We start from the raw sequence: 25,945 nt of genomic DNA, 5'->3' as shown, positions 1-25,945 counted from the left end.
GAAGCCATGAACATTGTAACTTTAAGAATACCTATTAGGCTCTAGCCTAAGGACAGAATCTAAATTTTATTAACAGAATCTAAAATTTCATTTATAGTTTTACCCCTTTAGTTTAAGTCTTGAACCCTCCCTTAAAATGTAAGCAAATCCCCGGAGGGATTCATAGATTTACCCTTATGAATCTTGAGCCTCAAATCATACCAGAACTACCCCTAACCTCCATCCTCCATTCTTGCTCCAGGCAAACCAGAATTCACTCCTAGAGGCAACCCCAGGCTCCTTTAGATCTTCATACCTGGAAGTTTCTGAGCCTGATTTTTCTGCCTGGGACACTTCCCTCTCTCTCCTCTTTTTAGCTATCTCAGTTCTTCAAAACCCAGGCAATGCCACTCATTGTTCAAAGGCTGTGCTCCAAAACAGGCTTGGTCCAACTGTGGGTTCCCTGACTACGTGGGTCTCTCCTCCCTGACAGCCCTTGCTCCAGTGTAACCATCTTTCCACCACGTTAAGACTTCAGTGACATGAGCTGTGTCTTGTTTATCATTGAATCTCTTAGCATCGAGAACAGTGAGTTCTGTTTATGGAGTGAATTAATTCTTTACTGCCAATGTGTTCAATTCTTTACTGTGTTTCTATGGGGTGTGGGTCAAGGGCTGCAGTAGAGAAGGTGAGAATGCCAAGAGAAAAAGAAACGGTAAGCCAAGAGATGCACCTGGGGTCCCTGGAAGCAAACTCCTCTGGGCGACAGTTTTGCAAAGGGCCAGACAGCTTAGAGGCATGCCAAGTGCTCTGACGCTATCTCTCCCGGAAGGTAACTTTAATTGACTGTTGAAATTTTAAAAGTATTGACACATTTAATGCACTTGCCAAAGTGGTATTTAATGAATTGTATCTCACAATAAAATAGGGCAAAGTTTAAAACTCAAATTTGCTTTGGATTTGTATCTGCTACCATCTGTTAGTTCCGGGATCCTGGGTTGCATCATTCTTATTTTTATGTTAAACACTACCAGCAATAAAAACAGAAAGTAAGGGGGAAATAAAGACAGGTGTAAGGAAGTTAGGATTTCACACAGGCTTGACAGACTCTTGTTTTCTTCTGAAATCCTAGAAAACAGAAAACCACAGGAAGATGGCTTATTGAGAAAGACACCCTTCAACTTGTCCATGAGTCAAACAGGGAACAAGAGTTCCTCAGATGGAGAAACTAAATCCCAGACTTCATTTGTCAACAAATGCATCAGGGGGTCAAAATTCAGGTCCCCCAAAGCTGAAAACAGAAAAGAGAGCCATGACCTTAAAACAACTGATTTTCGACCCAGCGATGAGACACCAAAACCTAATGAGTCTGTTCTAAACATTTATTTTGTTAAATGCTTTAAATAATTTGCTCATTTTCCTTTTTTGTTTTGGCCATGCCACTCGGCTTGCGGGACCCCAACCAGGGACTGAACCCGGGCCCCCAGCAGTGGCAGCGTGGAGTCCTAACCACGGGACCGCCAGGGAATTCCCCTCACTTTCCTTTTGAGTTATCAAAAGTAATATGTCGCAGAAAGGTTTAGAGAAAAATACCCTATTTCCTTTCATTCTAGCACAAAGGGTCATTTCTTCAAGATTCTTTTCAGCCTTTTATTCATATACATGCATTTATGGTCAACCAACCAGTCAAACACTGAGTATCTGCTATGTGCCAGTCACTGTTATTAGAAGTACAGCCATGAAAAAGAGAACATTTACGTATATAAAGAACCAAAAGCAGATGTAATTTCTGTGTGATAAGTCATATGTAAACAAAGCAGGCTGAGGATACAGAGAATGATGGGCTGGGGGTGCTATTTTAGATGTGGTTGGAAGGAAGGAGTCTCTGATTTGGTGGCATTTGAGCTGAGATCTGAAAGTCAGCCATGTAGATTGAATGAAGCCAGCTACACAGGTATTTGTGGGAGTAGTTTTCCGGGCAAAGGGATGTGTAAATGCAAAGGCCCAAGATGGGAGTGAGCCTGGAGTGCTTGAGAGCAAGCCAGGAGGTTAGGCATGCTGAAGCAGGATGAGAGATGGAGAGAGGATGAGAGTAGTAGGAGACCAGTCAGAGAGGTAGCTGGGGCCAAACGGACATACTTTGTACAGTTATAAGAGCTTATAAAGCCCGCTTGATCTTACACGGAGCTGTGATCCTACTGAGACATATTATTATACTGCTCAGTTTTCATATTGTTACATGATGTTCATATGCCTAATTTTGACAGTGGCATAATATTCCATTACATGCCTATGCCATAATTACTTAAGTTCCTTTTCTGCCCTTTAGTGAATATCTTTGGCTTTCCCTCTCCCCTATTTTCTGCTTTACTCTGTTTCAGCTAATCAGCATAAATTCCCAGAACAGAGATTACAAATACAAGGGTTATGAAAATATTGCCAAATCTCTCTCTAAAGTTATGTGTCATATACAATGCCGTCACTATATTATTAGATTAAATGTATTTTTAAAACACTTTAAACTTTTTATGCAAACATATACAAAAGAAGAGAGAACAGTATGAGTCCCCATGACCATCTCCCTCTAACAATTACCAATCCATGGCCAATCTTGTTTCATTTATGCTTACCCTCGTGTCCGTCAGATTATTTGCACCAAATGCCAAAAATATCATTTTTACCTGTAAGCAGATTGAATGCATTTTTGGAAGCAGAAAATTAAGAAGTCTACCTTTAAAAGAAGGCAATCAGAAAGTTGTTGATATTTGTTCTAAAGTATGATTTGGAGCTTCAGGAACATGGTTTATGGATACCCATGACCATGATTCAATTAACCGTGCAAGGCCAGTCAGCTGGTTATCCCAGCCGGGCAACACCATGCGTGGCTTCTCCATTTCCCTTTCTCCCCAAATCCAGTGGCCCCTGGAGTCACGTGAATTCTGTCCTCCAAACAGCTCTGGGACCTCATTCCGCCTCTCCGCTGCTGTCCTGGCTTTCATCGTCTCTTGCCTGCACCACTGCCGCAGCTTTCTCCCTGGTTTCTCTACTCCTGGTCTTGCTCTATGGCCAGCCTGTCCTCCACACTGCTACCGGGTGCTCTTTCCAAACCACAGATACTGTGGTGTCTCTCACCGGTTTAAAATCCTTCACTGAGTCTTTCTTGCCTTGAAGAGAAAGTCTATACTCTCCAGCATAGTCTTCAAGGTGTTTGTGATCAGTTGAATATCTCTTCACAACCTCTGCCTTCCCCCCAATCTTATGTTCATCCTCTACTCCTGACATTCTGACTGACTGTTTCCTGAACTGGCCACATTCCCCCGAAGTGGGTCCCTGTGCCCAGAAAGACCTTCCCTTGTGGCATCCTCCCTCTGCACCCCTCCTCCATTTATCCCTCCCTCATGTCCACCCACCTGGCTGACTTTCACTCACCGTTTAAGGTGCAATTTATCTACCACGTTCACCTGGAAGCTTCCCAAGACCCACCCACTGGACTTTGGACCCTCTGTGGCTTTCTTGTCTGTCTGCTCCATTAGACAGGTAGCTCCTTGGCAACAGGAACTTGTTACCTTGGTTCCCTGTACAGGATCACCCATGTTACAAACATGTAGAAATGTTTCATGAAAGCATTGGGATTCTTGGTTGTAAACAACGGAAACAAACCCCTACAGGTTTAGCTTGGAAAAGAACCTAATGAGAAGATACTGCTTGGCTCACAGAATCACCTGGAGAAGCAAGAGCTCGGTTCAACAGTAAAGCAGCCAGAAAAGGCCCCGACTCACTCCATGGAGCTGCTTATGTGTGGTCACTTTGCACCCTCCACGGCGTGCCAGCCAACCTGCATCAGCTTTGACTAATCTGTTTTATATATTGAGGTGTGACATAAGATATTTTTTGAAGGAAGGGTTTTATAGATTTAAAAAAAAAGAAATATATGGTCTGTAAGGAGATGCCCGGGGGCCTCATAAATTGGTACTCATATTTATACTTAGGTGGTTTGATAAAGATTTGTCATCTTGATTTATTTTGGTTATCGAGGAACTGTAAGACTAATATTCATTCATTCGTTCAGTTATTTGTTCATTCAACAAATGTTTACAAAGTACCTCTGATGTAAAAGGCATTGCAGAGTCCCATCTTCCTGGGAGGCCTCAGTAACTTTAAGTCACTATGCTCCTGAGAAATGAACCAGGCAGGAATTATAATTTCCATTTTATAGATGAGTAAACCAAGGCTCAGAGAAGTTAAGTGACTTGCTTACCCGATGGACCCATGAGTTGAACCAGGTTTTCCAGTTGTGCTGCCTTGGACTTGCCAATCATATAAATATTACAGAGCTTCCAAGTAAGATGTGGTCTGAGAAGAGATTTCTGAATCTGTCAACTGGTTGGTGGGTGGACCGCACCCCACCAGCCTGCAAATCTTGTAGCTGCTCATCCTTGAGACCAAAGAAAAAGCCTGGAGACAACAGAGACATCAAAGTTCATTGGTTAAGGGGCATCTTACACAAAGGTCCTGGAGCAACACTCCTTCCATGGATGGCCGGCAGCAGACAGGACATGGCAATAACCTTCACTACTTGGTGGAGAAGGAGGCTACCATTTATAGGGGAACTGATGTCGGGTGGGCTCCTCAGTTACCACGGAAACCAGCAGCAGGGGCAGGGGGCAAGCACGCAGGCAGTTACTGATTAAGCCCTATAATTAAGAGGATTGGATAGTCATGTGAGTGAAGCAGGGCCTGGTGGAACAGGGGATGGACAGAGAGCAAGAGAACAGCCATCTTGAATGGCCTGACCATATATAGGCCATTGGTGGTGACCTCTGAGAAACAATTTATTTGGCTAGGCGAGTGTGGCAACCAGAATGTAGAGGGTTAACTGGTAACTGTGGTGAAGAAATGGGGTCAGCAAGTACAAACCATTCTTTCCAAACATTTGACAGTAAAGGAAATGATTGACACAACAGTGGCTTGAGGAGAAAACAAAGAAAAAGAAGGTTTGGTGAGGCTGGAACTTGAGCACGATTGTAGGTTGAGCCTATGGAGATAAAAAGCTAAAACCAAAAGAGAGAGCAATAAGATACAATGCAGAGAAAAAAAAAATTTTTTTTTAAATTTATTTTTGGCTGTGTTGGGTCTTCGTTTCTGTGCGAGGGCTTTCTCTAGTTGCGACAAGCGGGGACCACTCTTCATCGCGGTGCACGGGCCTCTCACTGTCGCGGCCTCTCTTGTTGCAGAGCACAGGCTCCAGACGCGCAGGCTCAATAATTGTGGCTCACGGGCCCAGCTGCTCCGCGGCATGTGGAATCTTCCCAGACCAGGGCTCGAACCCGTGTGCCCTGCATTGACAGGCAGATTCTCAACCACTGCGGCACCAGGGAAGCCCGAGAAAATTTTTTTAAGAACAAAAATTTTAAAAAGCACCTGGGGCTTCCCTGGTGGCGCAATGGTTGAGAATCTGCCTGCTAATGCAGGGGACACGGGTTCGAGCCCTGGTCTGGGAAGACCCCATGCCGCGGAGCAACTAGACCCGTGAGCCACAACAGCTGAGCCTGCGCATCTGGAGCCTGTGCTCCGCAACAAGAGAGGCCGCAATAGTGAGAGGCCCGCGCACCGCGATGAAGAGTGGCCCCTGCTCGCCGCAACTGGAGGAAGCCCTCGCACAGAAACGAAGACCCAACACAGCCAAAATAATAATAAATAAATAAATAATTATTTAAAAAAAAAAAAAAAAAAGCACCTGCACATAATGGGCTTTGGAGCCGATTGCTCTGGGTTCAAATTCTGACTCTGCTGCTTACTACTTAACAGTCTCTCTTGAGTCTCAGTTTCCAAAGCTATGAAATAGTGTAATTGTGACTCTTTGCATTAAGTTTACACAAAATACCCTGTACTCACATCCTCCATCCACAACTCTCCTCACCCAAAATTAGGGTTGCCAGAAAAAATACACACAATATTTGGGACATACTTTTACTAAACAATGATTCCTTGTTTACCTGAAGTTTAAGTTTAATCGGACGTGCTATTTTTATTTTTCCTAAATCTGGCAACCCTACCCAAAACAAAATACCTTGTATCCAATGTACCATAATAAAAATTGAAGGCCAAAATGAAGAGGTAAACGGTAGGTGGATGATGCTGCCCCCTACTGGTAGAATGTGGCAACACCAACCGTCCCCGCAAAGATGTACAGCCTGTAGGTGGTTTTCTTAAAAATAGCAAGCCACCAAGAAAACAAAACAAAACAAAACAAAGCAACAAAACAAAACAAAACAAAAATAGCAAGCCACCAGACACACTGTGGAGGAGAGGGGGAGTTTTTATTATCCTGCTAATATTTTAGTCTAAATTTACTACTACTGTAATGCCACTATCTTTTCATTTCCACTGGTACTAATATATTTCTTTTTTGCTATGTGGTTGTATACGCTTTGTCAGGGGTAGTAGAGTATTACTGCACATTCAGAACTTATGCTTTCCTATTGGATTCCAGTATACTCTTTGCATGTGTTTTAAACTGTACATTTTCACTTACAAAACCTCTTTAAAGTCACTGTCAGTACATGCCTATTCATTTTTCCTTACAAAAGTACGATGTGTTTCACATGTGTCTTAAATGTTGACACATGCAGTAGGTAAAGCCCTGGTACATAGTAGGCACTCAATAAAATTATAGCTTTTTATTTTTATTTATTTAACTTTTAAAAATTGTAGTGATATCATGTAGTGTGGTACTATTACAGTGGAACTTGGTAAGGGTGCCACATAAAAAGTCCCTAATGACGAGGACACATGAGGCTTTCTGAGTGTATTCTCTGGCAGGAGTTGAGAAAATACAAAAGCTCTCCCAGGGGCTACTCTCTCTGGATGTTTCAATTGAAGGGTCTAGGAAATGAGCAGTGAGTGCTTCACTCGCTCCCTTTATCCATCTGAAGCTCATCAATGGTGAATGCAGTGCTTCCCCTTCCTCACCTGTCTGGTTAGGAGGCCAGTACCCGGGCATACCCCCAGCATTGCATTCACCAAAGATGTTTGTGCATCCTTCCAGCAGCGCTGTCTTAAACGCTGTGCTAACAAGTTTACCTCTGTCCAGAAGCAAAGCTCCATCTACATGCAAGAAGCCCAGGTCAGGCCACGAAAGCAAAGCCACTGAGTTCCTCAGGCTCCTTTGTAGGAAACGGGTCACTGGAGCGGCCAGTGTTGAGCACCGACCGCAGGAACAGAGGTCAGGTTTTGTCCCCTTCTGAGGTGAGGTTTCACAAGGTACCAGTTCAGGGTTGTTGTCTGTCTTCTCACTTGTCTTATGGCGATCGTTATGCATCTTTAATACACTCTGTCATTCACAGCAAATTCTTCTTTATTTTTGTAATACAGCTAAGACTATCACTTCAGAAATGGAATTAAGATCCAGGATGGAGGAAAATGAGCCGTTCCTGCAGAAGCTGGGCAAAAACCCTGTCGACAAGTGTCTAGATTTGAACAACTGTAGACTAACAACAGCGGACGTGAGGGAGCCAGGTCTGTATGGAGTTGACCTTGCCCAGAGGCACAGAGGGCCTTTGGGCTGGGATGAGCAGGGAAAGTGCTCGGTCCTCACTTGGTAACCCAAGGTCTGCAGGGTGGCCCAGACAACTCAGGAAGTGCAGATGCAACGCTTTTTTTTTTTTTTAAACAAGTTAATTGATTCTTCCTCAAGCTTCAAAGATTTGAGCCGTGTTTAAGAGGGGGGTTTGTTTGTTTTTCCTGAGCAATTTTACCTCTCTGCTGATTACCTCTAGCTCCCTGAAACACGTCTGTTCCTGCACAGGATATAAACTCATCCATAAAACTGAGCCCTGCTGGGAATTTAAAGGGGCATCTTGTTGTTATCTGTGGAGTGAAAACTATCACTGCCAGCAATTATTGCTCACACCTTTTTACACAAAAGTGCAACTACTGTTTGTGACACTCTAGCAGGAGTTTGGTTGCAAAGAACCATCTCCCCAACACCCTGACACCACCTTTTTAAAAAACCCTCTTTTTTCAGATACCTTAAATCAAGTCTTTAATCAAATTAGGTGTGTCTACCAACAGAGGTATCAAAAGAACTGCGTTTTGAGTGAGGGGTCCTTGAGTATTTTAATTAAAATCCATGCCATTATATTTGAGACAGATCTCTTACGAGGGAGCTCTAACCATGCCTGTGATTCTCAAATGCCCATGTACATGTCAGAATCTCTTGCAGAACTTGTGGAAATGCAGGCACTTGAGTCCAACCCAAACCCACCGAATTGAAATCTTTGAGGGTGGGCCCCAGAAATCCTGTTTTTTTCCTTCTTAATATGTTCAATAGGCTTTCATACTTTATAAAGTTAGGATCATGGTGAACAAGATGAAGTTGCTAAAGTGCTTTGAATGCTAGTAGAAAGAAAACATATTTTTTGCCCCCTAAGCATGTTTTTAGAGTTTCTTCGGAATTATGGAAGGTCAGGAATTGCTATGCCTGTAACTCTAGAAGCTCACCATGCAGCGTCTGACTGCTGCCACTATTTTAACATTCAAGATAGATGTTTAAAAGCAAGCAAGCAAAGACACTTTCGCCCCTTGACTTTGGCATTTCCATTCTTAAGTCTTGTTGCTGCAGGAGATAAATATGACCTTTGAGAATCTTGTTCACAGAGAGTAACTTCAATTTTCATGAGCAATGGAGGAGACTCAGAGAAGGTTCTGGTCAGGGTTTGTGCCAGTCTAAACCTGCACATGTTGGCCCATGTAGGTATAACAGGAACTTTGTAAGGTGGTGACTCCCAGGTGATCAAGATAAGAAAGAGAAGGTAACGGGCACCCTCAGTCTCAGCGGTCCTGCCAATGGAGTATTCCCCAGACCTTCAGCCTGAGGGTCCAATAGGATGACAGGGTGATGGGTGTCAGGGGGTTTTGCAAAATAAAAGGACCAGTATACACATTACAGTGACAGTGGTAGTAACAGTCCTAGCAGTGGAATTACAATTTCCACTACAATAAAGGAGTACTTATGAAATCTTATGGAAACACCACTGCATTTTCAGAGTGCAGTTATTTGGCGGAAATAGAAAACGTCCCAAGAAACAGGTAAAGTAAATGTCACAGTGTCTCCAGTTGTGTGGCTGAGAGATCCCTGCTTTGTGGAAAGTCAGCAAGTCCACCCTCCTTCTATCCTCTTACAGAGCAACAGGCAGTGGATCCTATTTACTACAAATCACAAATTACACACGCAAATCTGTTTTTTCTTGTGTTCACTTCTAGTTGCTTTGCTGCCTTCTCACCCAGACTTGGAAAAACTGGATATTTCCTGGAATGATTTCATAGGCAGAACCCTCCATTTACTCATGCAGCAAATGCATCTTGTCAGCAAGTTAAAAATCCTGAGGCTGGGTAGCTGCAGACTTACTGCTGATGATATTCGAGCACTGGGTATGATGAATGCTTCCCTTAAGAGATGGCTTCCCTGGAAGGATCTTTGCAACCCAAACCCTCAGGGGGGAATTATCTGGGTCACCACCCCCTCAGGTGCCCATGGACGAGGATGAGAGCGCTGCCTGTATATGATGTGATACTGTGTTGAGCACTTGTATACCTTCTAAAGAGCTGTGTAACCTGCACCTAGCATCGTGCTAAGCCCTGGGATAGAGAAGGGAACAGGCTGACCAAGCCTCTGTTCTCATGGAGTTTAAGTGGAGATAGTAACTGTAAAATGTGCTCACTTTGGGTCTGTTACCTCATCTGTAAATTAGAGGAGTTGGGATAGATAATAATTAAGTTCCTTTCCAATTCCAAAATAGTACTTCTCTCTTCTATTTTCCCATTCCCATTTTTAAAAAAATGATCAAAACAAGATTTTTCAATTAAAAGCAATGATTTAAATAGGACTAGAACCTCAATTAAGTTAGTTTATAGTATATCAAACATCGGATAACATAGAACATAAGATAAAATTTGTCATGCTACTAACCCAGCTGCTTTACTGGGTTATGAACGCTGGGTTATCTAGAATGCTTGCTGGTTTTAGATGCAATTAATACTTTTTCTGTCTTCTTTTTGTCTGAAGTTTCTTATTTCGATCATGTATTTTGATCATTTACATCTCTGCAAAGATTTCTGTAAAAGCAACAAAATTTATGCCAATGTCTTCTCTCTAATCCTTCCCTAGAAAATGGGGGCCAGCTGATGTTTCCTGGTTCACCCTTCCTATAGCTAAGGGAAAATATTATACATCTCAGAGCTGGCCTGATCCTTTCAAATCCTAGTCCCACTTCTAATTCTCTTTGTGACCATGGACAAAATACTTAAACTTTCTGAGCCTCAGTTTTATTATCTCTGAAAAGGGGTGATATCCACCTCAAAAAAAATTATTGTGAGCATTAAATAATTTCTGTAAAGTACCTACTATGTGCTTGACACATAGTAGGCGCTCAATAATCGATAATTCTTTCTTTCCCTATTCCTTCATCCAAAATTACCTTTCTGTGGTTTCTCATGATCAGTTTAGCCCCACTGGTTAGCAGCTGGTTATCGTGTACCAGGTTCTCAAATTTAACATACTGTTACTCAGGCATGAAAAGAAGTATAGATTATTTTCTATGACTAATCTAATCTTTTTCATGATCCACCATCCTTAAGAAACCAGGAAGTGGAATTTCTGCCCTGGGACCCACTCTAAACTCATCTGGTCCAGGAGAGAGTCTGCACCCTTGTCACTAATGTTTTGTGTCCTTTCCCCTCTCCCCGAGATTTTATCCTCTCTGGAAGGCCTTCTGCATCCTCTCCACCAGGAGGGGCTTTCTTATCATCCATACTCTGCTTAGCCTTAATGGCAGATGGAGTATAAGGAGAATAAATGGTTTACTGATAAGAAAACATAAATCAGGAGGCATTTCAACATTATTACACCTGTTACAATTGCTTAGTGCAGGATTGCAAATGCCTAGGCCCTCCAGTGCCATATGCACTGCAGACAATCATGTACTCTTTCTCCCTGATCTTGGGGGATGCCTCAGGGTGATACACATCCACGCCCCTTTGACTGGCAATGGCATACAAAATGACACCTGTTTATCCCTGGCTTATGATATTATAACTCCTGGAGAATTTGCATTTTAACCTGGGGCTCCTGGACTCCAAAAACCTTAAACCATGGAATAAATAACCAGTGGCAGAAGTTCCAGCCCAGTAGTGGACGGTGGAAGAGAGGCTTCTGGACACAGTGGACCTTCCAACACTCTTAACTGGTGCTAAAATTGACTCCAGACATTGAGAAAGTACATTTGTCATGTGTGCGGCTCACCATTCTGTTCTGCCCCCAAAGCAGTGAAAATTATTCCTAAGGGCTGATCTCCCCACAATTCCCCTGTTCTCTCCCAGCTTCCGCTCTGTAGCCCTCAGATGTTTCCTGTGTGAAATGGTATCAGAAATGTCAAGTGTCACCCCCCCCCCACTGCCTCCTCCTCCACCCCAAGGTTGCATCACTGTTATGAGCTGCTGGTGCCTGATGCTCTCTCACTGGTTCCTCCCTGCCATGGCTGGATCAGTTGTATGTGATATTCTTGATGTCAAAGTGAGCTTTTCCTCTGTGGTGACCAGTGCCCTGCTTTGCTTCTACCTCTGGCCAATCTTCCTCTGGCCAAAATATAAACAGTGGTTATGCTGGGGAATAGTATTATGGGTGATTTAAATCTTCTTCATGTTTTATTTATTTTCTAAGTCTTTTACACTTCTGCCTCTGGCCAAGCTTCTCAGCAATGCTGATCCCCGGAGAAGGTGGTTGAGAGAAAGTAGACGGACTGGTAGAAATATTTACTACCATAAAAACAATTCGGTAAAACCACCCCTACTAACAGGTGGATTTTTTTTTTTTTTTACACCATGTTTGCTTACGAGCATGGCTTCAGAACTCTGGAGGGACTAGACTTGCTGTGCCTGTACATGTAGAAGCTCACCCTGCTGGGAGTGGGCAAGAACTGGGTCCTTTTCTCCTCCCTGTTCCCTGGCATCTAACCAGTAGCTGGCCCGGCTTCAATACTCCGTAAACAATGGCTGTATTGATTTTGAAATGAATTCCCTGCTTTGCGGATTAGCGATCAACCTGATCTTTGGGCCATTTTGTAACAGGAGAAGCACTTAAAGCGCTGCCTGAACTTGAGTTGAATTTGTCCTGGAACAGTAAATTGGAGGAAACTTGCCTCTGATCCTCCAGACATTCCGAGAAGGAAGCAAGATACAAATGCTTGAGCTTGTGGACTCTGCCCTCACGTCAGAAGATGTGGCGTTTGTGGGTAAGTGGAATTTGGAAGAGTCCTTCCCAGGAAAAAAATGTGAAGGCACCCATGATTGGATAGCTTGGAAATCAACGTTGGCTGTGTTTTCTCTCACCCTGAATTGAAAGAGTGGTTCACTATATCCCAGGTCACATGAAGATGTACCTCCCTCCTGCCTGCCCCAACTTTCACACCCTGCATCTTTACTGAGTTGTCCTTTGGATTTCCTTCCTTCCAGGTCACTTGCTCCTTAGGCTGCAAAACCTTGAAGTACTTGATCTTTCTATTAACAGAAACAATGATGGCAGTCTCAACAGTATTGCTCAGGGATTAAAAAGTACCTTAAATCTGAAAGTCTTGAAGTTACATTCATGTGGATTATCACAAAAGAGTGTCAAACTACCGGGTGAGTTAGCAATGGCTAAAGTTTGTATATAACTTTATATTATACGGAATTTTTAAGCTGTTAGGAAATACAACAAAATATAAACAGTGGTTATGTTGGGGAATAAGATTATGGGTGATTTAAATCTTCTTCATGTTTTATTGATTTTCTAAGTCTTTTACAGTGAGCATATACTTTCATGATTACAAAAATAATCTTTTAAAATGGCTGACTCTGGAAAGGCCAGGATATTTTAGGTCAGAGAGAGACACTGTGCAAAATAAGTGTGCTACTAAAGCTGTCCATTTTTCTCTTACTTTTGAAAATGCCAGCATTATTTTATGCTTAGTAGTAGGAAGGAATTGGTATTGATAAAAAGAACAGCTTCAGTGACATCTGTAGTTAAAATTTACTCTGCTATAGAGTATCCACATTAAAGAATAGGAAATGAAATGTGTTTTTATCCCTTCAACTTCTAGAGCCTGTAAAAATCCTTCTCCCTGGCAGTTTGAATAAGTCTAGAATGCTATGACAGCACCAGCGCTCAAGGATAGTAGGGGAAGATTCATTAGTTGAAATATTTTGATCAAAACCATTGACAGTCAATGCAGATCACAGGGAGTGTGTATTCGAAGCCACTGTCAGGTCCGAAGGGGTAGATGGTACAAAGTGGACAGTTATCCCACTTTCTGGGCTTTTGTCAACATAGTGTACATATTTTCTCAGTCTCCCTTCTCCACACCTGCCCCCTCTCCTGCTCCACTCCTGCCGACCGCCTTGTAATATGTCAGAATGGGGTTCTGACCTTCTTTGTAGATGCTGCTTTTAGATACTTGTGTGAGCAGAGGACACTAGACCTGTCCTGCAACAAGGAGATGAGTGGAGGGTTTGAAGACTCCCCGGGGCTGGCCACGCTCAAGCACGTGGAGGGGCTGGATCTTCACCTGTCCTCGCTGACGGCCGACGACATGGTGTCGCTGAGTAGGTACCGCAGAGCCGAGGGAGGACTCTTGGAGCCTTGGCATGTGTTTGCAAACCTGGCAAATTTGAGATGTGCTGTTTATGAAGTTACCGGAAGGATCACATCATAAAAGTTTTGTGAATGCCCCAATATAGTATTCGGCAAATATTAAGTGCCCAGTAATTGTTAGTGAGTCTAAACTCCTCCTATACACATCTGTAAAGGATAGATGTGGCGCTTGAGGGAGAAAATTTTGAATTTATGTGGCTGTTTAGAAATGAATCTGTTGCTGTCACAAAGTGTATTACAAATAGGGATGTAGAAGGAAAGCCAAAACGAAGGGTGTTGAGTCTTTCTCGCTAATCAAGTGAAGCCGAGGCACTTAGATACAAATGAAGTTACAGAAAGTCAGTGGGACAGTGCATAACGGGTGTACACTACAACTTTAGGTCACTACGCTTACTTTCCTACCACAGACATAGTCCTGTAACCTGTAATGTATACGTGCGGTTTCCCCTAACAAACAGCAAGCATACTCTTGAGATTAAAGGTTTTATTCCGCCTGCAGCCACAATAAACCTTCAGAATGCATCCAGACTCTGACCATGGCTTACCATCGAGAGCTCTACTACCCTGGTCCAGCCCACTGTCACCTCATGCCTAGATTATTGCAGGAGTCCAGATGGTTTTCCTGCTCCTCTGTCGCTCTGACTGCATTCTCTGTTCCTTCCCCCCGTTGACTACTCCCGCCACAGCATGTGTGCAGACGCTCACGCAGACCACCCATGCTCTGCTCTCCCTCTGTACTACTGGCTCCTCCTGAGCAGGGATGGGGTTTTTTTTCAGTATCTCTCTGTTGCTCATGCACAGGGTCTGGCACATAGTTGGCAGCCAGTAAATGCTTGTTGAGAATGTGATTGATTGAATGAATCAATCAATAAAGAACGAGAAAAAGAATCTTTTGTTGTTGTTTTTAGTACAATTGGGGGAGAAAAACAGTAAAAATAGGTCTTTAGGTCTAATATTGAGTTTTAGCCCTGCTAAGTTATTTCTTAGACTCTTATCCCTCAATTGGGGAAAATGAGAAGAGTTCAAGGCTTTCATGAAGATTTTAAAGTAGTAAACAATCCCTTTCTGAGCTCCAGGTGGAGACCGTGAGGTGTCACCATCCCCTTTTCCTTATGAATGTCGTACCTGTGGAGACACTCCTGAATTACCAATGCACCAGATTCCAACTAATGAATTTCCCCTGCTACAACTGTGTAACGCGAACGTCCTGTCTCATCTTATTGCTCAGGGGAAGATTAAAGTGCTAGAGGATCTGAATTGTTAACGCTAGTACAACAGAGGGATTAGCCTCTCTTACCTAGATCTGCAGCCACGAACATGGGTAAATGGCCCCAGAAAGGTAATGGTTATTTAAAAACTGTAGTGAATTGCATTGTTCTCCTGCTTAATTTTGAAAAGATGGAATCGAAAATACATCCTGTTGATACCTTATGATGTTAAAGAATTGAACATTCTTTTATCTGATCATTCCCGATAGCTCCAAAGGAATGGAATTACAGGTCATTTAGCCAACAACGTTTGATTGATCATCTAATTGTTTGAGGCACTGTGCTGTGGGCTGAGGGAAATTCACAGGCAGGAGCTTCAGTCCGGTGGGGGCAGGAATAAACCAAATACGTGGTGAAATACAAGGTGCTGGGGGCGTTAGAAGAGGGAGACACCACAGCAAGTACCTGCCCTTTTTTCCTTCCCTTCCCCTTCCTTTCTCCTGTCCTTCCCTCCTTCCATTAACATTTATGCCTTTGATTTCCAGGCTCTGAGGCACACTCTGGGCACGAAGCAGCCCCTACACACAGAGCTCACCTTTGGGGAGGGAGGGCAGAAGACAAACACATACACAAACAAATCACGTAATGGGGGGTGCTGGGAGGAAAAGAAAATAGGGAGATGTAATAGTAACCAAAGGATTACTGTGGCTTTGGTGGCCCTGGAAGACTCTGAGGAGGTGAGCCAGCCCCACAGAGATCCCAGGATACTGCATTTCCCACATTGGAAAGAACTAGGGCAAAGGTCTGGAAGCAGGAAAAGCAGCAGAAAGATAGCGAAGCAGGGGTAACTCCTGGCACAGCAAGGGCCTTCAGGACCCCACTCCGGTGCTGTTAGCCACAGATATCTGTTCTGATTTCTTGATTTCATTGCCTTTCTAGTACTTCTGACTTATAGTCTGAGAAAAGAATGATCGTATCAAACATTAATTGAGCAGTTAGTGTGTGCCAGGCACTGTAGCAGGCACTTTACATATACCAAGTCGTTTTATCTTCCCATTGCCTCTGTCAAGTAGTATTGTTATTCTTCTTGAGAAAACTGAGGTTCAGAGAAGTTAAGTAACTTGTCCGAAACCACACAGTTCTTTAGTAGCAAATCCAGGATTAGAACCACCAGTTCTGTCTCCAAAGTCTCTGCTCTTAACTTTTAGCCTTGAGAGAGGCTTGGAGAAGAGCCCAAGCTGCATACTGGGAAGAATGGCTGGTGTGTATGTTGTGTGTAATTGTGTGTAAGGCAGGGCAGGGGTCAGAGAGGGAAGAGCTCTGCTTGCTGATCAAGAAGACTGTGGGACCCAAACACCCAGAAGACCCTTTGTGAGATGCTGCCTAAAACATGTCACTGTTGATGTTTTAATAGCCCAGGTTATCCCTTTTCTCTCAAGTTTTCAAGAATTGGATTTATCTGCCAACAGAAAGATGGGCAGCTCTTCTGAAAACCTACTCAGCAGGCTCTGATTTTTACCAGCATTGAAGTCATTGTTAATCAACAACTGTGCTTTGGAAAGTGAGACTTTTACTGCCCTGGGTAAGAGCATTCCCCAAATCCCTGCAGGCACTGGTACCATAACATCTGAGAGGGGAGGCCTCTCTTTGCCTACAAATGAATTTCATTCCAAGGCTCAGCTGTAGGCAAAGTATTAATTTGTCTTTCTTTCAGGAAATATGCTCTCTTAAAAGTGACTTTCAAAGCCACATGAATGATTTCTGGCAATGTAAATTTAACATTTAAAATTTAAAGTGTACACAGTTGGCCCTTTGTAACCATGGGTTCCAAATCCGTGGATTCAACTGACAGCAAATCGAAAATATTTGGAAAACAATTTCCGGAAAGTTCCAAAAAGCAAAACTTGAATTTGTCTCATTCAGGCAACAATTTACACAGATAGCACTTACATTGTAATAGGTATTATAGGTAATGTAGAGTTGATTTAAAGTATATGGGAGGATGTGCATAGGTTATACGTAAATACTGTGCCATTTTATATAAGGGACCTGAGCTTCCATGGATTTTGGTGTCTGCAGGGTGTCCTGGAAACAATGCCCCTGTGGATACGGAGGGACGGCTGTATAACCGGCTCTGAAGGCTCATATTCCTGGTAACTTGTACAGTATAATTTGGAATTGCTGGAAAGGGAGGCAGTTACTAGTGTGTGAGCCCAGCTGGCTGCTAGCACCTAGTCCCAGCAGGGTTTGTCGTCTCTCTCAGGAATCGTGGCGTGCCTGAAGACCATGGATACAGCCCGGCCTACATCAGGGATTTACTAAACCTGACATTTCTGCCTATGCCGGGGCAAGGGCACTGTCTGCGAGTAGAGGGAGACATTTTGAGGCAAAGGGACTTTGCCCAGTTTTCCCAAATATACCACCCAGGCATCTAGCACTTTGAGCACATAGTGTCAGGGCTCCTCAACCACCTCCAGCTTCAGTGATTCCCTGGAGGGACTCACAGATCTCACTGCTGAGATTTATTACTACAAAGGGATACAAAGCAAAATCAGCCAAGGGAAACATGCATGGGGCCGAGTCCAGAGGAAACCAGGCCCAAGCTTCCAAGATTCCTTTGCCAGCAGAGTCACAAGGACGCGCTCCGTTCCTGCAGCACGTTGTGACGACATGGTCTGAAATGGTTCCCGGGGAGGCTCGCCTGAACCTGCAAGTCCAGGGTTTTTAGTGGGGCTTGGTCATGCAGGCACCCTCTACGAAGCACATACCAAAATTCCAGGCTCACAGAAGGAAAGCTAGTGTTCAGCATAAATCATCTTTAATTAATTAATTAATTTATTTATTTATGGCTGTGTTGGGTCTTCGTTTCTGTGCGAGGGCTTTCTCTAGTTGTGGCAAGTGGGGGCCACTCTTCATCGCGGTGCGCGGGCCTCTCACTATCGCGGCCTCTCTTGCTGCGGAGCACAGGCTCCAGACGCGCAGGCTCAGTAGTTGTGGCTCACGGGCCTAGTTGCTCCGCGGCATGTGGGGTCTTCCCAGACCAGGGCTCGAACCCGTGTCCCCTGCATTGGCAGGCAGATTCTCAACCACTGCGCCACCAGGGAAGCCCCCTAAATCATCTTATTTGTACACAAACACTGTAGGCACAGCGAACCACCCTTATAAATTAGGGAATGGTGACAACACTTCCAAATTCCAAGTTCCCAGATGTCAGCCAAGGGCCAACCTTGCCAGCAGGACTTTGTAGGGATAGTGGTCTCAGGCCTGCTAGGTTAACTCTATTTTGTACACATGCACAAGACTAGTGTGGTTGGATTCTGGTGCTTCCTGGGTAACAGTGAAAACAGAGCCCTTCTCTCTGACCTTCCCTCAAGGGTTATGTCTGTTGACACTCCCTTAAAAATGAATTGTCCTATGGACCCGACAGGGCTATTATTAATGAAATGACTGCATTCTATTAATAGAAAATAACAAGTAGTTATTTATTAATATCTGTCAATAAAAATAAGTACATATAATTTATCCCAAATTCTAAGAACTCTCTATTTAGGGTACTCTTGCTCTCCTTTTCAGCCCAAGTATTCTGTTCGACACACAGGGTCTTGGTCCTTGCCATGTACTGCTCCCAGCCCTCCCCCAGCACTGCTCATCTCATTGGCCACGTGTCTGCTAGGCAAAGTTATGATGATCAGAAGGTTAGGTGTATTAAATTCATTTTTTACTTCTTAAGATATTTTCAACTTATTGGGATGTAACCCCACCATAAGTCAAGGGAGACCTGTTTAATTCAATTTGAATTAAGACGTAAATCAACAATAAAAAAAGAAGTAAATCAAGTAAATACATATTTCTCTACATCATTTTGAGAAAAGAAAGTTCAATTTCTTATTGATAGGTCTCTGTACCATAGGAGTGGGAGGGTGCTCTTGTTAGATATTATAAAAAGAATATATATCTACCCCTCAAACATATATTATTTTTTAGAAAGAAGGCAGAATAGTTTAAAATGTAATTAATGGCTATACCTCGTGGATAAGTTGCTCTGGTTAATTTTAATGTTAGGGGAAACCGAGAACTAAGCAGAAAATCTTTGAATTTCCTTTAAAAATCTTTCCAGTATACACTATCTCCCTTCTTTGTCTCTGTTAACTGCAGTTAAGTAAACACAAATACATTTTGGTGTTTCAGAGTTCTAGGGAGGTTTGGCCTTGTCTCTGAATTTCAACAGCGACCAGGACATGTAAAACCAGGACACACTCTGGAAATCGTGACTAGCTGTGAAAACTGTTCGTCTCTTTCTCCCTCTTAAATGTGAAGTGAAGGAAAGAAATCTCAGTCAATAGTGAATTCCATTTAATCAAGTTTTTAAATTATTTATTTATTTATTTATTGGCTGCGTTGGGTCTTCGTTGCTGCACGTGGGCTTTCTCTAGTTGCGGTGAGCTGGGACTACTCTTTGTTGCGGTGCGCGGGCTTCTCATCGCGGTGGCTTGTCGTTGCGGAGCACGGGCTCTAGGCTCACAGGCTTCAGTAGTTGTGGCACGGGGGCTCAGTGGTTATGGCTCCCGGGCTCTAGAGCGCAGGCTCAGTAGTTGTGGCGCACGGGCTTAGTTGCTCCGCAGCATATAGGATCTTCCTGGACCAGGGTTCGAACCCACGTCCCCTGCATTGGCAGACAGATTCTTAACCACTGCGCCACCAGGGAAGTCCCCATTTAATCAAGTTTTACTTTTCTGAAGTTTCCAACATTTCTCCCAAATAAAAATAGACAACATAAACTGAGGCCATGAATTTCAGGCAGGAGAAACGGTCTCTACAACTGTCTTAACCTCACTGATAGTAATATGGTGCCCTAGCCTAGGTTCCTCAGATTCAAGGCTTATGACCTCTAAGGAAACCTAAATTATTGCTATTCTTATCGCTGTCAATTTCAGCTGAAGCCTCCATTCACCTCCCTGCTCTGGAAATAGTCAACCTTTCTTGGAATAAGTGTGTTGGCAGCAACCTAAAGCTGCTCCTGGAAACGCTAAAGCTTTCAACATCCCTTCAGGTGCTGAGGCTGAGCAGCTGTTCCCTGGTGACAGAGGACGTGGCTCTTCTGGGTTTTACCTACTGGTTCCATCCAAAGCAGTCCTGGCACTCAGGGCCCAGCGTGCCTGCCCTGCCAGTCCAGAGGAAGGGAGGCGGAGAAGGCCTGGAGCTAAGCCCTCTGTGCAGCTTTCCTGCTGCCTGACATCTGCTTAGGAGAGAGCTGGTTGAAACAGATAAGGGCAATTCTAAAACCAAAAAGACAGTGGAGAGTGTTTCATAAAAGGAGATGGAGGAATTTCCCTGGCAGTTCAGTGGTTAGGACTCCATGCTTTCACTCCCAGGGGCGAGGGTTCGACCCCTGGTTGGGGAACTAAGATCCTGCAAGCCACAAGTTGCGGCCAAACATTAAAAAAAAAGAAGAAGGAGGAAAAAAAGGAGATAGACATAGATATGGTGGTCGAAGAAGGAGGATTACCTGATGTAGAATAGAAAGTTGGAACACTGGATGTGGATGGGTGAGGCTCCTTGTCCTTGAGAGGTGTGTGCATGTGTGGATTGTGTTTACGCCTGTACCCACCTTGGCTCAGCTGGGTGCAGTTTTCTGTGTTCACCTACTGTTTCCTGTGGATAAATTACGCATAAGCAAACAAGAAATTTGTGTTATGCTCACACTGTTCTCTGATATTTCAATCTAGTTGGAACAGATATGTGTTTTCAAAACAAGTGTTATGGCCAAACACTGTAATTAGAAGATGTGGACAAATCATTGTGATTTTCTTTTGCATTTCCCTAATGACTAATGATGGTGAGCATATTTTTATGTGTTTGTTTATGTGTTTATCTGTGTTTATCTGTAAACTGTATATATACCTTGGTGAAGTGTCTGTTCTAATCTTTTGCCTAATTTAAAAAACTGGATAGTTTGTTTTCTTAATGAGAGTTCTTTAGATTTTCTGGATACAAGTCTTTTATCAGATCTATAACTTGCAAATATTTTCTCTCAGTCTGTAACTTGTCTTCTCATCCCCTTAACAGTATCTTTTGCGTAGCACGACTTTCAGTTTGGTTTTTTTTTTTAATATTTATTTATTTGGCTGTGCCGGGTTTTAGTTGCGGCATGCGGGATCTTCATTGCAGCGTGAGGGAGCTTTTAGTGTGGCATGCTGGATCTAGTTCCCTGACCAGGGATCAAACCTGGCCCACTGCATTGGGAGTGCGGAGTCTTAACCGCTGGACCACCAGGGAAGTCCCAAGACTTTCAGTTTTGATAAAGATCTATTTATCTATTTGCTAATTTGATGGATAGAGCTTTCTGTGTTGCATCTTAGAACTTTTTGCAAAACCCAAGTTCTCAAGGATTTTCCTAGGTTTTCTTCTAAAAGGTTTACATTTACATTTTACATTTTGACTTATTATCCATTTTGAGTATTTTTGTACAAGGCGTGAGATATGGGCTGAAAATCTTTTTGCATATGACAGCTCAATTATTCAGGCACCATTAGTTGAAAAGGCTCATTGAATTGCCTTTGCATTTTTGTCAGAAATCAACTGGCCAGTTTGTGAGGGTCTATTTTGGGTCTGTTCTGTTCCATTGGTCTATGCATCTATTCTTTTACTGATACCATACTGTCTTGATTACTAAAGCTTTATAGTAAGCCTTGAAATCAGGTAGCATGGGCATTCTGACTTTGTTCTTCTTTTTCAAAATCATTTTGGTTATTCTAGTTCCTTGACATTTCCATATAAATTTTAGCATCAGCTAGTCAATATCTACAAAAAATCCCGCTGGAATTTTGATTGGGATTGCATTGAATCTATAGGTAAATTCAGGAATTCAGGAAAATTCAGGAAATGACATCTTAACTATATTGAGCACTCCCATCCATGAACACAGTATATCTCTCTTTTTATGTAGGTCCTCTTTGATTTATTTCATTGGTGTTTTGTAGTTTCTACCATGCAGATCCTGCATATATTTTGTTAAATTTATATCTAAGTATTTAATTTTTTGGTGCTATTATAAACAGTACTGGTTTCTAAATTTTGATTCCCAATTGGTCATTGCTAGTATGTAGAAATACAATTGATTTTCATATATTGACATTTTATACTGAGACCTTGCTAAACTCATCTATTAGTTCTATGAGATTTTTGGTAGATGCTGTAGGATTTTCTACATAGGCAATCATGTCATCTATAATTAGAGTCAGCTTTATTTCATCCTGTCCAGTCTCTATACCTTTTATTTCTTTTTCTTGGTTATTTAACTGGCTAGGATTTCCAGTAGATGTTGAATGAGGTGAGAGCAGACATCCCTGCCTTGTTCTCAATATTGGGGGGAAAGCACTCAGTCTTTCCCATTAAGTATAATGTTAGCTATAGGTTTTTGTTTGTGTTTTGTAGATGTGCCCTTTATCAGGTAAAGGAATCCTAATCTCGCTAGATTTCTTATAATGAATTGAAGATATTTTGTTGAGGATGTTTGTGGCTGTGTTCATGAGAGATAATTGCCTAATAGTTTTTTTGTAATATCTTTGTCTGGCTTTGGTATCAGGGTAATAATGACCTCAGAAAATGAGTTGGCAAGTGTTCCTGCTTCTTCTATTTACTGGGAAGATTTTGTAGAATTGGTATTATTTTCTCATTAACTTGAAACTTCATAGAATTGACCACTGAACTTGTCTAAACTTGGAGTTTTCTTTGTGAGAAGTTTTAAACTACAAATTCAGTTTAAAAAATAGATATAGCACCATTCAGGTTATCTCTTTCTTCTTGAGTTTTGGTACTTTGTGTCTTCCAAGGAATTGGCCCATTTTACTTAGGTCGAATTTATGGAAATAAAGTTGTTTTCTTATAATCCTGTTAATGTTTGCTAATCACTCTGACTACTTCTTCTGTGATCTCTTTCCTCTTCAACCACCTGCTGGAGAAAATTCTCTGCTTTTAAAGGGCTCCTGTAAGTAGGTTAACCCCGCTTGGGTCTGCGTTTCTTAAACTCAGGTGTGCCATGTAATATAACCCAATCATGGGAACCCATCATATACACAGTCCTAGGAATTAGGGTTGAAATCTTGGGGTCACCTTAGAATTCTGATTACCACAAGAGGTTTATCAATATTATCAATCTTCTCAAAGAGTAAGCCTTTGGTTTGTTTTGTTTTCCTGAACTGGACACCATTAAACATATTTAAATTATTTCATTTAAAGTTATTAAAATTTGCTTCTTCAATTTTTAATTTTTTTGGTCTGCATCATATTTTATTAATCATAGCTCCAGCCATTATATATTGTTTCTTAATTTTTACTACTAGGTTTTCTTCCTCAGGTCAAATTTATACTTTTACATTTTTTCAAGGGTATTTTTTCCTTCTTTCAATTTTTAGTCAATAACAAGTATTGCTGTGTGTGGCTTTAAACATTGCCACTTAACTGTTTTGATTATTTCTAATAGAAACTTTAAGAATTTGTTAATCACTAGTAGTTTGTGTTTTATTCTTTCGTAAAGAACAGCATTGGTTTTTTCATATAGTAAGCTACAAAAATAGTATTTTCATGACCTATGATACTATTACCCAGATTTTAAAAAATATAACGCACATAAAATACTAAAATATAATAAATAGAGTACTCACATCATTGGAAAATTCAAATAGTATAGGAAAGGTAAAACAATGTCTGAGATTTGCTTTAAAATACTAAAAAAACAAACAAACAAAAAGTAGGGGAAGGGGACTGGATGAGCCAAGATCAGTGTAATGAAAATAGCGTTGAAGCTGATTGATGGGAAGATGGGAGTTCTCACTCCTATTCCATCTACTTTTTATATGTTTGAAAATGTCTGTAACAGAAAACTTTCTAAAGGGAAAAAGCATGCACATTATCTTTAACACTTAGCTAGGTCCTGAGAACATGGTGAGTAATGTTCCAAGACAGAAAGATAGGAAGGGACACGATCAACATGAACACCTAGGGACCAAATGCAGCTGTTGAGTGTCCTGACTGGGATGATGAAAATGATGGGGACGGAGCATCCCACTTGGTGTGGAAGCCAAGATGTCTAAGGAATGATTGAAGGACCAGGGCGTGTTTAGGCCTACAGGGGGGACATTTGAGGGGACCTGACTGTTGTCCAACACTGCATGGTTGGCACGAGGAAGGTTCCCAGCAGGAACCAGCAGGCTGAGGTGGGCAGTGGGGAAAGTCAGATAGGGCCTAGAGGCATGGTTTCCTCCCGCTGAGAGTTGCTTCCCTGTGTTGGGGCAACCTGAAGAGGGACTTCTGGCAGAGTTGGGCTGGTCCCCAGTAGAGAAGCTGTGAGAGGGATTTCTCTCTGATCATCGATCAGGTTGAATGAGGAGCCTTCCAAGATCCCTTCCAACTCTGAGATTCTACACATCTCATCTCTGTAATCCATTCCTGTTTTTGGCTGAAAAGGGAAGCATGTCCTGTCTGCTTTGGCTGTCTCTCCTAGCTCCTTTTCTTAGCTCCATCATTAACTGTTATTTATTGAGAGCCATTTTGGGTAGTACTGTGATATGTGCTATTCAAAGGAAAACTTGATCCATGTATTAAAGTCTCTAATTGACCCATGAATTAGAAATTATCCAAGCATATTTTGCCCATGGAAAGTGCTCAATTAAATAACTGTTGAATGAAGAATGAATAAGCAATGAATAATTAAACAGCATTAAACAGCAAGAAAACTATTCAGAAATGGTCCTGAGTTAAAGCCAGTGAGCCATGACTCTTCACCTTTAATTAGAGAAAGTCTGCAGTAAGAATTGGGACTCCAGTGGAGCACAGAGCAGGAACTCGACAAAAAAGACACTCTTTGGTATGGGATTTGGAAAGAGAAAGAAAAATCCATTTTCAAGCTGTGCATGAAATGCAGAGAGGAAATTTGTTACTAGAGTAGTTTCAGATGCCCTGAATAAAACTGCTAGCTAATAACATTTCATTACTAAGTATCACTCTTGTCATTACGAATCCTGGAGCTACTGTGTTGTGTTATTGGAAGTGGGAAATGGTCACACTAGAAAGTATCCTTGACTTTTAGCATTTAGAGTGATTTTGTTTTTCAGCATCGGTAATCCAGACAGGTCACCTGGCCAGGCTGCGGAAGCTGGACCTGAGCTATAATGACAGCATCTGTGATGCAGAATGGACCATCTTCTGCCAAAACCTGTGGCTCCTCAAAGAGTTAACCGAGCTGGATATTAGCCTTCAGCCATCAGCTTTTCGGGAGTGTGGACAATGGTTTAGACACTTGTTATGTGCCTTGACCAAACTTCTTGAGATCACCGAGATAGGAATGAAGAGGTGGGTCCTCCCAGCCTCACAGGAGGAAGAACTAGAAAGTTTTGACCAAGATCACAGAAGCAGCATTCATTTTGACCATGGTGGGTTTCAGTAAGCTGACTTCTCGAGGCTCAACTAAGCTACACACCATCCTAAGGGGGAAGAAAAGAACAAGAGTGAATCCCGGGGAAATCAAGGAGTACCAGCTTCTGGGCTGTTTGGTGGGATTTACAGTACAAGAGCTTTGTAAATATATATTGTCTATAATAATCTAATGTGAGCATGTCTTTATCCTCTATTTTATAAAACAAGAATGACATTTTTCAATGGATTTTCATTTGTTTTGATATATAGTTAGTTCACTTACTGTTTAGAAGCCCTGACAGAAGCGCTTAGATTCTGGTACTGCATCTCCTTTTTTCTTGCCCTGGAATTTTCTGCCTCTCTTTTCCTAAATATTTTAAATATAAGGGTGTGTGTTTATGAGTATGTGCGTGTGTGTGTGAAATTCTAATGTGAAAGGCACTAACTGTGGAACATTTTCATGTTATCTTTACCATTATATGTATCTTAATGTGGTCCACTCACATTTTTATCAGAAAGTATTCCTTTCAGTGGTTTATTATTTTATGTTCTCTTGGCTTTTATCTCAGATATAAACCATGAACACTAATAATGGCCACTGACATACAAATCTTCATTAAAAGTGGTCGAAAATTCAAAACCCAGTATCAAAAAATAC

General features: G+C 42.2%; 1 protein-coding gene across 1 annotated transcript; it reads left to right on the top strand.

The window, feature by feature from the left end:
- Positions 1-1,167: 1,167 nt before the first annotated feature.
- LRRC31 (leucine rich repeat containing 31) lies at positions 1,168-25,347 on the top strand. Its single transcript, XM_036851526.1, is given in 11 exon segments — positions 1,168-1,350; positions 7,154-7,160; positions 7,354-7,497; positions 9,244-9,411; positions 12,106-12,159; positions 12,162-12,269; positions 12,490-12,657; positions 13,453-13,617; positions 16,289-16,456; positions 19,809-19,976; positions 24,987-25,347. Coding segments are annotated over 11 exon segments (1,665 nt in total). The 3' UTR covers positions 25,319-25,347.
- The last annotated feature ends 598 nt before the right edge of the window (positions 25,348-25,945 follow it).

The sequence above is a fragment of the Balaenoptera musculus genome, chromosome 4 (genome assembly GCF_009873245.2).
Source record: "Balaenoptera musculus isolate JJ_BM4_2016_0621 chromosome 4, mBalMus1.pri.v3, whole genome shotgun sequence".
In the NCBI taxonomy this organism is placed as follows: Eukaryota; Metazoa; Chordata; class Mammalia; order Artiodactyla; family Balaenopteridae; genus Balaenoptera; species Balaenoptera musculus.
The sequence above is the reverse complement of the archived record's forward strand: the minus strand, read 5'-3'. Positions and strand labels throughout refer to the sequence as shown.